Source organism: Phymastichus coffea, unplaced genomic scaffold (assembly GCF_024137745.1).
Source record: "Phymastichus coffea isolate CEN01 unplaced genomic scaffold, Cenicafe_Pcof_1.1 PCOF00047, whole genome shotgun sequence".
Classification (NCBI taxonomy): Eukaryota; Metazoa; Arthropoda; class Insecta; order Hymenoptera; family Eulophidae; genus Phymastichus; species Phymastichus coffea.
The window spans coordinates 747,252-763,947 of NW_026706858.1; the positions used below are offsets into that span (position 1 = coordinate 747,252).

Sequence of the window (16,696 nt, forward strand, 5' to 3'; positions counted from 1 at the left end):
CTTGGCTGCGGATAAAAGCTCACCTCGTCGATAACCTTCACGCATTCTTCCGACGAGCTCATCCGTTCGATGGATGAGAAGAGTGCAGGGGAATTTTAGTGGCTTTGCAAGTTCAAGCGCGCGGGCAGCTTTTTTGCCGCTCTTTCTTTCCTGTCTGCGCGTAGCCCGCAGACGGCTTTGAAAAAGAGAATAGCCGACGGTAGATATCGCTTCGCGCCGAACTTTCAGCCAGGTTTTTTTTCATCGCTCGTTCGACCACGAGTAACTTGTGATTTTATTCGAGTGTTTGACGAAGAAAGAAAAAAGTCATAATGCGCGATGTAACGCAATTCGCCGGTAAAATTCAATTTCCCTTTTTCACTTTGGCCTCGACAATGCAGCCTATAATCTCGTTATCCCGATGAAATTTGCTTGCCCGTATAACGGGGCTAACGTTGCGTTGTTATACACTGGCCAATTGGTCTGATAGAATGTAAACCCCGTTACCTTCTGCGACGTTCCAAAATGAAAACGCGGCGCTCGTGTCGCGTCGTAATCAACTGCGCGTCTGTGCAACGAGAATCCAATTGAATCCCGCGAGAAAGAAAGAAAAGACTAATCAACGAGTAGTTAGAGGCGCGACACGCTTGTATCCCAGGGAACGTTCATTATGCTCTCGCGCGCGGCTAATAACGCACAAAAGAGCCATTGTTAACTTTAAATAATCCCAGGCGCGTCCTCCTTTTCTTTGCTGTGCCACGCGGTGATTACGGCAGATGAAGCGTCACGCGACTTGACACGCCTGTCAACTGCGAAATCATCGCGACTTACGTTTTTTCCTCTCTCTTCTCGCGAAACGAGTAAGATCGGCAGCAGCAGCAGCAGCAGCTGGAACAGCTGAAACTCGCTGGACGTTGTTGATGATGTTGGGTCTGAGGCAAGGTTGCTTGTGGCTGTTGCAGGTCTGCGCAAGGTGTACCCGTACTACTTCACCTTCACGACGTTCACGAAGGGCCGCTGGGTGGGCGAGAAGATCCTGGAGGTGTTCGCGCGCGAGTTCCGCGCGCACCCAGCCGAGGAGTACGAGCGCTGCATACGCGCTGGCACCCTCACCGTCAACTACCAGAAGGTCGACGTCGACTACCGGCTCAGGCACAACGATCTCCTCGCCAACGTGGTGCACAGGTCAGTGAAATCGCCGCCTTTTCTGTCCGCGACACACTCGTGTCAGCTGGCCAGAGGGCGAACAAGCGAGAGGGGGGGGGGGGGGAGAGAGAGAGCAAGCGAGCTAGCGAGAGAGGCGATATGTGTGTCTGTATCTGTGCATGACGTAACCGCGCATCAAAGCGAGGCACAGCTAGGTCTAGGCCACCAACGGACGCGGTGGCAGGAACGGCGTGGCGCCATATCCTTGGCATCGATTTTATCGCGGAAACCACTGCGCTGCTACTGCCACTACTGCTGCTGCTGCTGCTGCTGCCGCCGCCGCCGGCGCCGCCGCTGCTGCTGCTGCTGCTGCTGCTGCTGTTTCTTCGCGTACAGCACGCGTCGCGGATCAAGTTTCGGGCTTGAAACTCGCTTTTACGTACGGCCAAGCGCTTTGTCGCTATTTCTGGGTTAGCCGAGCCACTTTTCGTCGGAACGCTCGGCAGTTTCGTAATGAAATCAATAGCTAGCTAATTCACAGTAGGTCAAGCCAATTACACTACGAACAACACTATCTTTCTTTTTGCTTGCCTCGGCTGCATTTGTTATTCCATCGCGACGTGCCATTAGCATATACGCGCTCGCAGTTTTCTCGATAAATTTCACGTTGAGCGCACGTGAAACACCTGCGTATGCAAATACACTAATTCAGGCAGCATACAAAGCGGCACCATCGGATTCCGATGTTGCCGCCCCCTTTTCTTCTTCTCATTCGCCTGCCGCCTGATCTTGAAAGAATAAGAGCGCCGGCCGGGCTAGCAAATGCAAATTTTTCCTGCTGCATCTTTTATTCAAATCCGCGATTTATGCACGCGCATATCGCGAAATTCGATTACGTCGGCGATGGCGTCGTAGCATCAAGGATCCCGTGGCCCTGCCTCGAGGTTCAAGGGATGTTGCGTTCTCGCGCGAAATCAATCGCGTGCGCGTCACTCCGCAGCTTCGACTGTCCTGCTGGCGATCTCGGCAAACGGCATTTTTTTTCCAGGCACGCTCTTCCATACGAACGAGGTCGATCGGCCTCGTATATGATTTCGCAATAAAACATCGGACGAACGTTGATGAAAGAAAAAAAATAGATCGAGAAACGATTTGATTGGCATTATTAACGCGCCATTATTAATACGTCCCTCGTAAGAATTATTTTCTGCGAGAATTCTAAGGACGGCGTAATTTGCGAAACAAAGGGAAAAAACGCCCCGAGCTTAGGGCAGCGGACGCGAGGGTCGATCGTCGCTAACGCGCGACGAGTTGGTATAAACGTTTATCGATTCGTTGGGCTTAATTAGGCACGAAATTTCCGAGGGCGCGTATAATCCACTGGATAATAGCTCTCCCTCTTGAGCGTTTAGTAATTTAGTTGCGTCATGCGAAGTACTGCCTGTCTGTGCACACATACGCACAGATAACGCAAGGAAAATTGGAAGCTGTCAAGTGTCAGCGAGTAAATGGCAACAGGCAACATGTCTTTCGTCGCGCGGGAAGTGTGTGTGCGTACTTTGTTTAAGACTGTATTTAACGAGTTGACCGACCATCTGCTTTGGTACTTTAGTGCTTTGGAATTGTTATATTTGTTTTCGTTGTATTAAGAATACTCTCGATATATTACAAATGATTTCAATGTCACGAAAGTTGCACGATCGAAGGACCTTCACGACGTACCATTAATTTTTATAAATTCATGAAAATCCGTTTCATTTCGAGAGCTTAGACGGCTTTTATAACTAACATATAACGTGCCATTATCCGCACTGTGTTATTATTATACGTAGAGAATGAGCTGTAAAATAAAAAATAGTCAGCATCTCAAGTGGCCTAATCACTGTCAATCAATCGAAACCAGTTTCTGAGCTGAATACTTTCAATAAATGATACAATTACAAAATATCGCCCGTAAGTATTCAATAACTTAACTGAGCTACTTAATCCCTAAACAATCCCCTCGGAGAACAGGCTCACGTACAGCCTTGTGAGCTCATTTTTCACCAGCTATCAAAAGAAATTCACACGTCAATCAAGCCAAATCCTGTTTTCCTTTCATGCGCGCGCGCAGCGAGCAACTCGTACAAGAGGCATCTGGTCGTGGTGGTTATTGCGCAATGCGGCCTGCAGTCGAATTGCGCAACGCTCCGATCTCTCATTGAATCGTCTTCCAACTTTCGCGTGTCGTACTTTCGTGTAATCTTCACGCTAATTGGTCTCTTTGTCGCGGCGTCGACTTTTTCTTTTCAATCGGCAAGTTTGCGAAAGGAAATTCGTACGCTGACGGTATTTCTTTTATGACTTCACGACGCCACGTGAATCGCAAATGAAAAAAAAACAACAATCTGTCTACCAGCTAAAAGGATCATCGTAATAATTTCTGTTTCATCGCGTCAGGCCGACGTTTTCCCGCGATATTTCATCCGTATATTAGGTATAGTACGACCGGAGGCGTATCAGCAGATAAGCATTATAAATAATAGATGAAACGACGATAAGACCGCGAGCGCTTGAAATATGTAGGTATATTGTCCGCGAGCAACAATTGGCAATCATAAATTTGGACGAGTGCTCCTGTGGGCGCGCGAAAGGGAGCGAACTTTGCGTTTTAATCGCGCGAGCATTGGCACAATGCGCCGCAGGTCAATCTTGCCGATGGACAAAATAGCGCACGCACGCGAATGACGCAAAGGCAGTAGAGTAGAATACAGCGAACAAGACAGTCGCGTAATTGGCATCGCTTGAGAAGCCTTTGTCTTTCGCAATGGATTATTTTTAAGCGGACGACGTCGTCTGCGCGAGTTTTTCAAGGCGGAGCCGACACGGCTGTCCGAGGCCCCGAATTTCACGATTTTCCTCGCGTCAGGATTCGCCCGCGTGCTCGTACCTCCGAAAGCGCGTACTTTGGCTGTTTTCAGCGTGCGCTCACTCGCCGGGGATTAATCAGCGAGTTTTCACATTAACGAGTACGTTTGGTCCGCCTATTCTGGCGGCTAATTTATCTTTTCCTTTATTTTTCGTCGGTCTGCATTTCACTCGCTAATGACGACGCTACTCGCGTGGTTTTCATCGCAAATCGAAAATAATCCGTCGAGATGGAAAGCCCAGCCGAGCGCAACATCCAAGACTCTCGCACGTATAAACTTGTCCAAGTGCCCTTAGCATTTTCCAGCCAAGTTCAAGCGTACGCTGCTTCGCTTTACAGCTTCCAAACTCCAGCTCCGCGTCTCTGTGCGGCGTACATCCTTCGAAAGTTAATATCCCTTTAATATAACGCTGCCACCACGGTCTCGCCAGACCTCTGCTTGACATCTGAACCCATAAGCTACACGCGTACGTAGATTACTACTGCCGAACGAGGTCGTCGTGAAAAGTTTATCGATGCACTCGTCGATTATATTACGCTGCTCGTTCGTTTGTTTGTTTGTTTGTTTGTTCATTCGTTCGTTCGTTCGTTCGTTTTTTTCTCAAAACCTCGCGACGTCAACTCACGAGGGGCCGAGTTTGCCAATATATTGCTCTCGTGCCTAGCGTACCGTCAAGTTGACAGTTTTGTATGCATCCATGACGCGAGAGACTTTTGCCGGTACCAGATTTTTTTATATTTTCGTTTTTCGGGAGGTGAATTCTTTTTACATTTTCATGTGCAGTCACCATATGATTGATTATTTTTTTCGATGCCAAACTTTCCCTTGAATGTTTTATTATTTGAAAAGGCTTTTTAAACATTCGCAGTGGCACTAATTCAGATTTCAATTAATTTGTAAAGATTTTGTTGTGTTTTCCGGATACTTTTGCGGATCAAAATATTTACAACTCGCATGGGCAATATCGACGCCTTGGATTATTTTCTTTTAATATTATGCATTTGGCGTACGATACATCGCACCAAGTTGTTATTGATCGTTATGATCGAATTTTTCGCTATCACTCTTTTAACATTGGATCCAAACGCTTACATCAATATCAAAGTTTAGAATGTTTCACAAGCTGTTCGGAAAGATATTTGAAATATAGTATGGTCGATTCAGGTCACGATGCGAAATAATCCAATCGAAGATCGGCCGCGAAGTTCGCCATATTATATTAAAATCGTCAATAGACCCCTAACTGGTGCATACGAGCGAGCAAAGCTTCGTTAAATTCCGCAGAGAAGGCCGAAGACGAAAGGTGTACGCGTCACGCGAATCCCCTTCGGCGCGAAAACACACATACACGTGTGCTAGCTGAACTACATTTAGCGGACCAATGGATCGATCATCGCGCGCGTGTGTCTGCGCGTTTTATTAGCGCGAGAGAAAATTGAATTTTTGACCGCGGTAAGCAATTGTGTAAGATACTCCGAATGAGCGCGCCTGCTGGTTTTTTTTTTTTCGAATGACGGCCAGACACAGCTGCGGTCGCGTCGTTGATTGATGCGTGTTTGCTGATGCTAAACTGTCGTGCGAAGTGCGCGTCACCGACAAAACTCATCGGTAGGGAGTCGTCGGTTAGCCGCGCGCTACAGAAATTACACACCAAGAGCAGATTCCCACGAGAAAGCCCGATCAATCGCCATAATTACAGGTGGCGGAGCATTTCTAAAGCGGTGGGGCGGCGAGTCCAAGTCCGATGTTGGGCTTGAAAATAAAACGCGCCGAGCGCGCGTGACATGATAAACTGACGTCGAGCGCAAATGGCTCATTATCCCTTCGGCTTTCGTTGAGCCACTGAAATATGGCCGGCACTCGCACACTCCTCTAGCTTATCTCCGACACTAGCGATTATTTGGCCGATAACGAATCGATATTACATTTCGATGATGGCTCGTATTTCCTTTCGTAAAATGCGCGAGCTATCTAAACTGTCGTTTGCCCGTGACACGTATACATTTGGATTTATTGCTGTGCGATCGCGCGTCTCACGGATGCGTATAAAAATCACTCCGCGGCCAGTTGGCCCAAGAACATTCGAGCCGGCCGGTGCGGAATCGCAGCGCATACGTCGATGCGGAGGCGGGCGGGCAGGATTATCGCTTCCTCAGACTCTAAATCAACCGAATCAACGCTTCCGATGATGAATGCGTTGCAAGTGGCGAAAAGGCCAGGAAATCAATATTTGACATGCGGACCTAATCAGGAGGAATGCAGTACGGATCCTCGTCGTCGTCGCCGCCGCAGTGCGTTAATTGCGGTCGCGCGGTGAATTCGTTAAGCCGCTCGCTAGCTGCTGCTACTGCTGCTGCTGCTGCTGCTGCTGCTGCTGCTGCAGTTCGCTTATGATAGCATGCAATCAAATTTACGATTGACGTACATGCGTATGTCTCGCTCAGTCTGATTCCAATTCTTTTCGTAATGCTTGTTAAACGGTAGTTAGAAACGATCTTTACAGCATAATTTACCGCCGGTAAACCGTCGGTACTGGTACTTCCAGTAGAATCATCATCTATCATTTAGTTTACTCGAATATTCATTTAGTTTGCAATCAATTGAACTTGCATTGTTTAGTATACGCTCGTCCGTATAGAGCTTGATGAATACTTTCACATAAAAGAATAATAAGAATTTCACTGTGACTGGGTTGCATTCTACAAAACCACGTTACTTTATATTTTTTTATTTTACAAATGAAAGACAAAAGACCTGTCTTAATACAAATTATTAATCACAGACGATATATGTGTTTATATAAATAAATAAGAAAAAACTAAATAAAACTCACTCTCTCGCTCTCTTTCTCAAGTCAAAACTTCTCTCGTCAATATACGTAACAATAGTTCTTTGAGTGTATCAGTACATAAAAAGCATGTTTCGTAGACAATTGGCACGATAACGTTTTCTTAATTTCTCGCTACACAACGTTTAAAATACCCGTGTAATCTGTGTGGTTGGTTATTGGATCTTGAAGTAATTCAGTCGGCAAAAATAGCAATAATAACGATGTCTAATACGCACTAAAGTGTGCTGAAAGCGAGACGGAAGCGTTGACAAGGGGAAGGACAGAGCGAGCGAGAGAGAGAAAAAAAGCCACTATAAGCTGGTACTGAATTTGATTGTGTTGCAGACACGAGGTGCCAGTCACCTCGGAGCCGATCACGGTGATACACATGGACGAGGACGTCGTCGTGGTCAACAAGCCCGCCTCCATCCCTGTAAGTGGTGTACTGCTAGAACTGTACTGCCAAAAGATGACAAAAAAAAGAGACAACTTTTTTTCGCATGCTCAGCCGTTACGTCGCCCATCGCACTCTCTGTGTTTTATCTCTCTGCCTCCCTCATCTGCCATCCCATCGCCCACGTACACATTACACCTGTGTTTGTCTTTCATACATCTGTTTGATGGAAACGATTTCAGAAAGGCATAAATCTGACCTATACTCATGTATATGCTGATAGTAAGTTGCTCATCTATGCTCTTACTCTGCTATCACAGTCGTCCGCTCGCATGATGTTTTTGCCATTGTCTCGTCGGATGCCTTGAGAGCGTTTCTGAGCGTTTCTTGATAAAACTGCTAGTATCTGTCTGTACATTCTCACTTCAGCTTGCTTGTCTGCTGAGAGATACGTGATTTTGATTATTCATCAATTGGCATCGGACTGCATCGTTTTCAATATATGTTTCCGCGCTGATTTACAACAACGTTAATCTTACTTTTTTTATCATATTTCACCGATAATTTTACTCCATACTCGAGTATCTGCTCGAAATCTTTATGTTCGCTCACTTGTGAAAATATTTCGTTTTCGAGCAATTCTATCGTAAAAAATTCAACGCGACTGTACTGCTTTTTCCGTGAAAATCGCTGATCCTCTCTAAAAGTAGAGCAGCATACATACGCAGCAGAAGCGAACAAAGTAGATAAGTAAGCTTGGCCAAGAAAAGCACAGATAAACTGTCACCTGCGAGCGAAAGAGGAAGAAACAAAAGCTACAGTAGTAGTGTTTAACACATATCGTTTCAGCCAAGATGAAGCCCCCCTCTCCCCTCGAAAATTTATATACTCACCTCGACGTTTCTAATCTCGTCGTCGTCGCACTTTCCGCGAAATGGTGCTTTTATAATGTAGCCGCAAGCGTAAAAAGTTACTTCTACCCTTGCGCCAAGATTAGACAGTTTACGTTTATTTTTATTGTTGCGCGCGCCGCGATGTCATGTCGCGGTGCTCACTGCTGATTTGATATTCTTACGGCTGACCGGATTCGGCGTCTTTCACTGCAATTTTGGTTTTTATGTCGTTCTTATGCGGTTAACCGTCACTTTTTTTAGATTTAATGTCGACGTGGCGTGAAACTAGCACTCAATTTGAATTGTGTTTGTTTCTATCTGTCTTAATGAATGATATTTCAAGAGTCCGTGTTTCTAAATTACATTATAAATAAAGCGGATTTCTCTGTTCATTTATCAAGAGTATTGCAACTTAATATTTTTGTTATTTACAATGCTCAACGATAATTTCCTTAAAATCCTTTGTTCTACAGTCAAACGACGTTATATATTTTTTCATTAAACCGCAATCCTATCGTCGAAAATTTTCAGTCCATTCTATTTTCTCATTGTGACCGGAAAACAATACTAAAACGAATATAAAAAGCGTAATCTCTTGAGGCTGCTCTTGCAATTTCTACCCGCGACCGTTCTTTCTTCTTATAGATCGCTTCCTCTCCCTTCGCCGACATTCCCATCACGATTTCACAGCAATTCTCCGTATAGTCGACATGATAAACAAAGCCATCGCATATAGCAAGCAGCCCCGAGGCTTTTATAGTCTCAGCGGCGCATTCTCCTCGTAGCAAGTTTCTCCGCGCGATGGAATGTCAGAGAGCTTCATCGTTGAAAGCTCCGCGGAATTTTTTAATAAGTCTCTCGTTTATTATTTACCGCCGAGGCAACTTTTTTCATCGTCGCTTGCTTTATCGCGTTTTATTGCTAATTTGCGGGTTCGCTAGCGGGGCAAAGTCGATTTATTATCGCGAATCCGTCGCGTTTACCTTCCACCAACTCTTTGCTTACACAGGCATTAACTAAGAAAACCAATCGTTGAGAAGTTTAGGAGTCATCTTTTTTTTGGAGCGAAAAAAATTGGTTTCAAACTTTTTTAAGCTTTGAAAGTTGACGCAAGGGCTTAGAGATTGGTCACTCAAGCGTTTTAGATGAGTTTTATGAATTTGAACGTTAGATGAAACGTTATATGGGTAGCCTCTCTGCAAATTTGAAACTGTCGATTAAAAAAGTGTTTCTTTCGCCTAACTTTAACGAGTCGACTTGATGTTGCGTTCTCCTAATAAAATTCTCTTAGCCAGTTTACCGGCGTCTTGAAAATGTTAACCCTATTCTTCGCAAAATAAAGCAACGGTCGAAAAGCCAGCCTTCGGTTATGCGGAGCAGGATGAAAAACGGTGTCAATGCACGAACGCGTTGAAAGAATGATCCAAGCGTTAAATAAACGATGGCACGAGCGCAATTTCGAAAGCTTGTATAAATACTTGAGTCAGCCGTGAACTTCTCTCCCTGCAGCTCACTACAATCCAAATCCACGTGCGAGAGAATTTCTTTCAAGCTCGCTTCCTGTATACCCGAAAACTAAGTTCAAGTCCGAGAAAGAAGAGTGAAAAAAAGTCAGAGATAAAGAGAGATTTGGAATCGTTGGCAAGTTTTCGGCTGCTACCCTCTTTTTTTCTTGTTCCATCGATGTCGACGAGAACGAGAGAGTGACTTTTCTATCTTGGATGAAATTCTTTTGTATAGCAGACGAATCGTTTCTTTCGTAACTTCAGTGATACGGATTTTATGAAACATTCTTAATAGCGATTACTTTTGGTCGTTAACACGTCTATGGACATGAAAAAAAACACCCACAAAAGAGAAAAACTTTCAAATACAGCATGTACGCGAGTATATAAGTTTGTGTTTAGGTTTTCGTTTACAAATCATACTCATTCAATCGACACGAACAACTCAACATCAATCGTATTTAACCATTTTAAACTTTATTTTCCATTAACAGAGCTACTTCTCTTCTCACTCATCTTCAGAACAATCAAAACAAAGCTCCTTATATCATGCATGCAATAAAAGCAGTTTGCTCTCCTCCATTCTCACAAGAAAAACTTATGAATTAATAATAATAATAACAATAACAACAACAATAATGATTACAATGACAATAATAATAATAATAATAATAATAATAATAATAATAATATTAATAATAATTTGAAGAGAACGAAACGGCGTGATTTTGCAGGTACACCCGTGTGGACGCTACCGGCACAACACCGTCGTCTTTATTCTTGCCAAGGAATACAACCTGAAGAACCTGAGAACCATCCATAGGCTGGACAGACTGACGAGCGGTATTCTCCTATTTGGCAGAACGCCGAAAAAGGCGAGACAGATGGAGCACCAAATTAGAAATCGGCAGGTACGCGCAACGAAAATTCTTCCGGCAAAGTTCATTGAGTTTTGGCGAACGATTCGTCAGAATGTCAAAGAAAGGAGTCGAGAGTCAGGCGTGCTATCTCTCGCGAAACTCGCTGCCTCTGCGAGAGCATTGCTCCGCGTCGACAACTCGTAACCGGGATTTTTCGCGCAGGTGCAAAAGCAGTACGTGTGCCGAGTGGAAGGCCAATTCCCGGAGGAGGAGATCGTGTGCTCGGAGGCAATCGAGGTGGTGTCGTACAAGATCGGCGTGTGCAAGGTGTCGGACAAAGGCAAAGACTGCGTGACCAAATTCAAGAGGCTGTCGTTCAACGGCACGTCGTCGGTGGTGCTGTGCCGACCGCAGACCGGACGGATGCATCAGATACGCGTGCACCTGCAGTACCTCGGCTACCCCGTGGTCAACGACCCGCTATACAATCACGACGTGTTTGGGCCGCAGAAGGGCAAAGGTGGCAATATCGGCAAAACAGACGACGAGCTGGTCCGGGACCTGATTGGCATTCACAACGCGGAGAACTGGCTCGGCATGGACGGCGACTCCGAGATGAGCCTGTTCAAGTCGAAGCTCGATCTCGACGACAGAATCCCCAGCGACAAGGAGGGTTCGCCCGCCTCTACGCCCAGCTTATCCGAGGACGATCAGCAACAGCAGCAACAGCAGCAGCAGCAGCAGCAGCCGCAGGTGAGCTTTGAACCCCTCGTGTGGGCAGCCCAGTCGAGCCCCATTGAACGCTTTCGCTCGTTTCCACAGCAGTCGCAACAGCAGCCGCAGCAACCCCAACAGTCTGCACAGGCGCCAGCCACACCGACACCAACGGCAACGTCCTCGCTGAAAGTGACGGTCGGCACGCAAACTGGCTCCGAGCCGCCGGACTCGACCTTCTCCAACGACAAAGTGACGGTAGATCCGCACTGCTACGAGTGCAAGGTGAAGTACAGGGACCCCAAGCCGTCGGACTTGGTCATGTACCTGCACGCGTGGCGTTACTGCGGCCCCGGCTGGGAATACGAGACGCCACTGCCGGCCTGGGCGGCCCGCGAGTGGCAGCCCTCGCCCGACGAGCGATAGTCTGCCTGTCCGCCTGTCGCCGCTGCTGCCGCTGCTGCCGCTGCTGCCGCTCAAATCTCGAACGATTCTTTCATGATGCAACAACCTCCCGTGCCTTTCGCAAACTAAAAGTCGTCATCGTTGTCGTTCATCGTTACTTCACACATAGCACACCCAATCAAATATATCCTCCTTATTTTCCCGATAAAGTGTAAATGAGAAGAGTGAACTCGACAGAAGCCTTCGAGAGCGAGACACTGCGAGCGTGCAAAAGAGTGTGATGTATCAGAGCTGGATGCTTGGATTTTTTTCTTTCTCTTCTTTTTTACTGCTTCGATAAATGATAAATTCATGAATTGACGCGAATGTATTGTGATTGCACTTTGACAGATCGATGGAAATAGTCACGAGTGAATTGTCCTGAAAGAATCTATTTTCAACGGTTTGGCATGTCATTCGGTTCATGGAGTGGTTACGTACATAATTATGATCAATTGTATAAATGTATCTGCCTGTGATTATGATAATAATATTGAAGACGATGAATCAATAAATCAGTGATCGGCGCGGAATTTCGCGCTCGTTATTAAAAAAGAAAAAAAGGACGAATACGAATAAGATAATACAAAAAATGAAAATCCAATAATTGAAATAAAACTTTATAGTAGCAATCTTAACAATAAAACTAAACTGCTTGTTACATGCTTACAACTCCTGAAAGACGTCATTTATAATGAGTAACTACTGTAGACTGTTCAAAGTGAAAACGTATGTTTGCAAACATCCAGATTTGGTATTCAGCTCTGATTAGGATATATAAATATACTTTTACTGTAATTCATATCGTTTTGCGTCATACGTGAGGAACACTGTGGAAGGGATCAAATCAGTCTCTTATTGAAAAACTTTACCAAAATACAATGTAAAATATTGTTGATAAGCTTTAAGAAAAAATCTTTCTTTGTTTAGTTTTGACTTTCTTCTTTTGTAATAAAAAGAGTTAAAAATACAGGAGAAAAAAAATGTTTTTGTTTGGATATTAGGATATTTTATGGATTTTTATGAGACCAATTAGAATCATGAAACCTATAATGGTATAATTTTTATCTCCTCGCTGACTGCTTTTAAAATTGTTGAAAAATGGAGCTACGCAGTGTAGTGTCAAATTTAAGGATACAGATTATATAATTATTAAAGATATTTACTTGAAGCGATCTATGGTAGTGAGTTATTAGGTTTCATGAGTTTTCAAAATTAGCTTTCTTACTGTTGTCCCGAATCACTACATGCATATCGAAAGTATGAGAAATATATAGCTAAGTGATTATAAAGTGAACGTAAATGCGATAAATTCGAAACAAAAAATAACGAGGAATAATAGAATATTTTGTAAGCCTTGTGTAGAATATTGTAGAATAAAGTATCTTGTAAATCGCTAGATTTTTCAGTTAAAACTTTAATACAGATCCGTAAAGCTATTTTATTCCTCTGTATCCTTAAAAGATAATTTAAAATGTTGCAAGAGACATATCTGTTACCATAAAATAAATGTTGATCGGAAAAACGCGACATGAAATCTATGATATTTAAATTTATACGTTAGAGTGTTCTTGCGACATTTGAATACGTCATATCAATATGCAAAGATCAACCTTGATAATGTTAATGAATCCTATTTAAAACTATATAAATATCGTATAAAAAGATGTTGAAGCTGTAGAGTTAGTGAATGGTTTCATTGTGTATTATTAAAAATATTATTTTTAAAGCTGTGCGTTAGTAATCTACGTAAACTTTAGATGTTCATGCATATTGATTCCCTAGTATATAGATATGTATAAGGGCGATCTTTGCTTATTGAGTGTACAGCTGTGAGCTTAAAAATATATTATACTGGTGCGATAATTTCGACCTCGTATGTAGACTATGGATTTTCAATGCAAATTGATATTGACAGAATTGTGCTCTTATGTATGAGTGTTATATGCGTTAGAAAGGGTATTTTCAAGATTAAATAAAAATCAAAAAACGATATTTAACAAGTAAAAAAGAATAATGATAATAGATCACTAATGCGATGACAATGTTCATGTTATCGAATTGTTTCTCTATAAAAATTGGGAATTAAAATGTACAAAATAAGCATGATGAGTATATTATATACATATGAAATATAACAAAACATATAAGTACTAGATGAGCAAATTTTTAACAATTTTTTAAAAAAATACTCATACTTACTGTTATTACAATACTGCTATATTGGCGATAGAAAGAAATAATAAACCACAAATATGAATTTGCATAAACTTTTTGAAAGAGATTTGTTGGAGATAAGATACAAGGGAAATTTTTAATGTTTTTACGGATGAATATTGTAATAACATGAAGTAGAAGAAAGTCCCGTTAATATTTAGCGTATAATATTAATAATGCTGGAGAAAAGCTCCAAGTCATTTGACGCTCACACGCTCTGTCTAATGAGCTAAATTTTTTAAAAGAACCTCACTACAAATAAAACGATGACGCATCAATTGGATTGGAGCTTTTTATGCGATCAATAATCTCTCGATAAATGCTTGAAAAGATCTTATTTTGTTAAAGATTACCTTGAAGATAATTATACTAGAGATCATGTAATCAAAGCAAGATATTTAAAAAATTGCAAGGTTTCATCAACCGACCTACAAATAAAAGCAGCCTGTGCGTATGCTTACTTATTTGACTATATCATTTATAATTGAACGAAATATTCAGATGTAATGGCTACATTTATCTATTTAAGTATTGAACAATATACATATGATGAAGAAAATAAAAATTAAGACAGTCTTGATTAGTAGCACAAGAAGACACCGGTCTATGAATTAAGCGAGCGCTTTTGTACATATTGTATACGCACATTGTACTGTATTAGTGTAATGTAGTAGGATAAATTGATAGTCAATTTTTCTTGTATGCTGAACGAATTATTGAAAAAAAAATGATCGTTCGATATTTGGTCGCGTTATTTCTACCTTCTTCTTGATCGATGGCTTCCGGCGAGACCGATTTCAACTTTCAAGTTTGTTCTCTGTGAGAAAAACGAATAAAAGGCTTACAAAAAACTAACTGTTATCTTTTTACATTATATCGATAACGAAGCTCAATTTACTACAATTAGTATCCAAAATATTTCAGACGAGAACAAGATATCAATGCGGAAAACACTTTTCAGACTAAAACATAGTACGAACAGAAACTATTCAGAAATGTGCATTAAAAAGCATTAAAACAAACTGATGAGATCATTCAATGAGATTGGTGATTACGTATAACAGATGTCTTTTTTAACTGTAGTTTCAAATTTTTGTCCATTATGGGATTCCAAAAGAAAAATAAAATTATGTCTTAATGAACTTTTTTGTAAAATATTTTATTATAGTAGGACTATAATTTTGAGAAAAATTGATATTCTTGTATTAAAAAATATACTTCAATTTTTCTGTCAGTAAATACATTTACTTCAAGTCCAGATTTTGACTTTGATAGACTCAATTTCGAATTTTTCGCCTAAAATTTATGGGAATAAAAAAAATAATATTCAAATATTCTAGAACAGTATCAATAATACCCCGCTAATATTTTTGGACAGGCTATATTTTTGGTGAAAAGTAACTGCTAGAGCGTGCAACAACTAACAATTTTAGTTTTAACAAAGATCGTAAATATGTAATAATTTAATAATTATGAATTATAATAATTGCATATTCCATTAAAACGAATAATTGCTGAAGTAAGAAGTTGCAAAAACACACTGCGTAAATAAGAATATGTCAGAAAACATATTCTAAAAGCTACAGTCAATGTTTGGCACTATCAAGATATCACCATGAGAAATATAAACAATCTTTCCTGAACTGATTTAACACATGTACTATTTAAAATATATTAAAAATAGATAATGTTACCCAGTGATACAAACGCTCCACTTTCCCTTATAGCTATGACTACAAATTAAAGTAGGTGAATATAAGCAAACAAACCTTCAAAAAAGTAAAAGTCTGGAAGCAGTTGTATTTTTCATCATTTCATAATTAAAACTCATAATTAAAATTGAAAAAATATATAATTGCACTATTTAATTTTAACCCTTTGTCTGTTACAGCAATTATTACTGCGATTAAATCCAAATTTAGACAATATCAAAGTGAAGAAAGAATCTATATATCTATTTTTAAGTATTCAAAATTGTTTTTCTCTGTAATTTAGCATTGTTTTAAAAATTCTGCTCCTATAACCTTTCTAGTCAGAGGAGGCTACTTTCCACTTTTAAGTTATTTAAAGCTAAATGAAAGGATTACAAAGAAACTAACATACGTTTTTAACATTCCAAATCTTTTTTTAATAAATTAGAAAAATTTTAGTTATATGCACTTTTGATACAACAAGGTTGACATATTATGCAAGCTCATTATTACCTATTGGAACTCAGTATACAAATTCATATTAAATTAATCTAGTGAATATACAAATAATAGAAATAAGAATAAAACAGGTTACAGGAATGATAATATTTCTTAAGACACGCTTACAATAATAAATAATCTTCTTATTTTTTACGATCCCCTGTAAATAAGAAAAAAATTATTAGTTTCTTTTTATTTATAAATAAGCTAAAGAGTTTGGAGCTGCCTTTTAATTCTTATAATTTTGGAATGTAAATTTTTGAAGCTCAAGTTTAACCAGTTTAATAAATATTTTATTAAATCTTGTGTCAATATTAGTACAAGAAAATTTGATGACACTGAATTACTTCACAAATTACAAATTGATTTTTTCGAAATAGACTTGATTGAGATATTAGTTTCAATTTAATTTTGTATGATATGTTACCTCTATTTACTTGGCTCAATCACAAGATAAGTTTTCATTAATTTAAAAAAATTATTAAGCATCTAGAATAAAGTATTAAAAATATAGTATGAGACTGATTAAAGTTTTGTTATTTATAACCCATTTCTTTGATACAATTAAGTAATAGAATAGTAAAGTGAGAAAAAGTGCCTGGAGTTAATATAA

The 16,696-nt window shown here is 40.9% G+C and overlaps 1 protein-coding gene across 4 annotated transcripts in view; it reads left to right on the plus strand.

Moving 5' to 3' along the window:
• LOC131665006 (pseudouridylate synthase RPUSD2-like) overlaps nucleotides 1–15,674 on the plus strand; it is an 89,672-nt gene extending 73,998 nt beyond the window's left edge. The window contains exons 5-9 of one of the 4 annotated variants that reach the window (XM_058936577.1): nucleotides 942–1,164; nucleotides 7,210–7,297; nucleotides 10,391–10,567; nucleotides 10,739–11,262; nucleotides 11,410–15,674. In XM_058936577.1, the coding sequence (XP_058792560.1) occupies nucleotides 942–1,164; nucleotides 7,210–7,297; nucleotides 10,391–10,567; nucleotides 10,739–11,262; nucleotides 11,410–11,656 (1,259 nt within the window). In that variant the 3' untranslated portion in view covers nucleotides 11,657–15,674. Of the gene's footprint in view, nucleotides 1–941; nucleotides 1,165–7,209; nucleotides 7,298–10,390; nucleotides 10,568–10,738 lie in introns of all 4 variants that reach the window. The other 3 variants (XM_058936576.1, XM_058936575.1, XM_058936574.1) reach the window with 3 other exon arrangements.
• The last annotated feature ends 1,022 nt before the right edge of the window (nucleotides 15,675–16,696 follow it).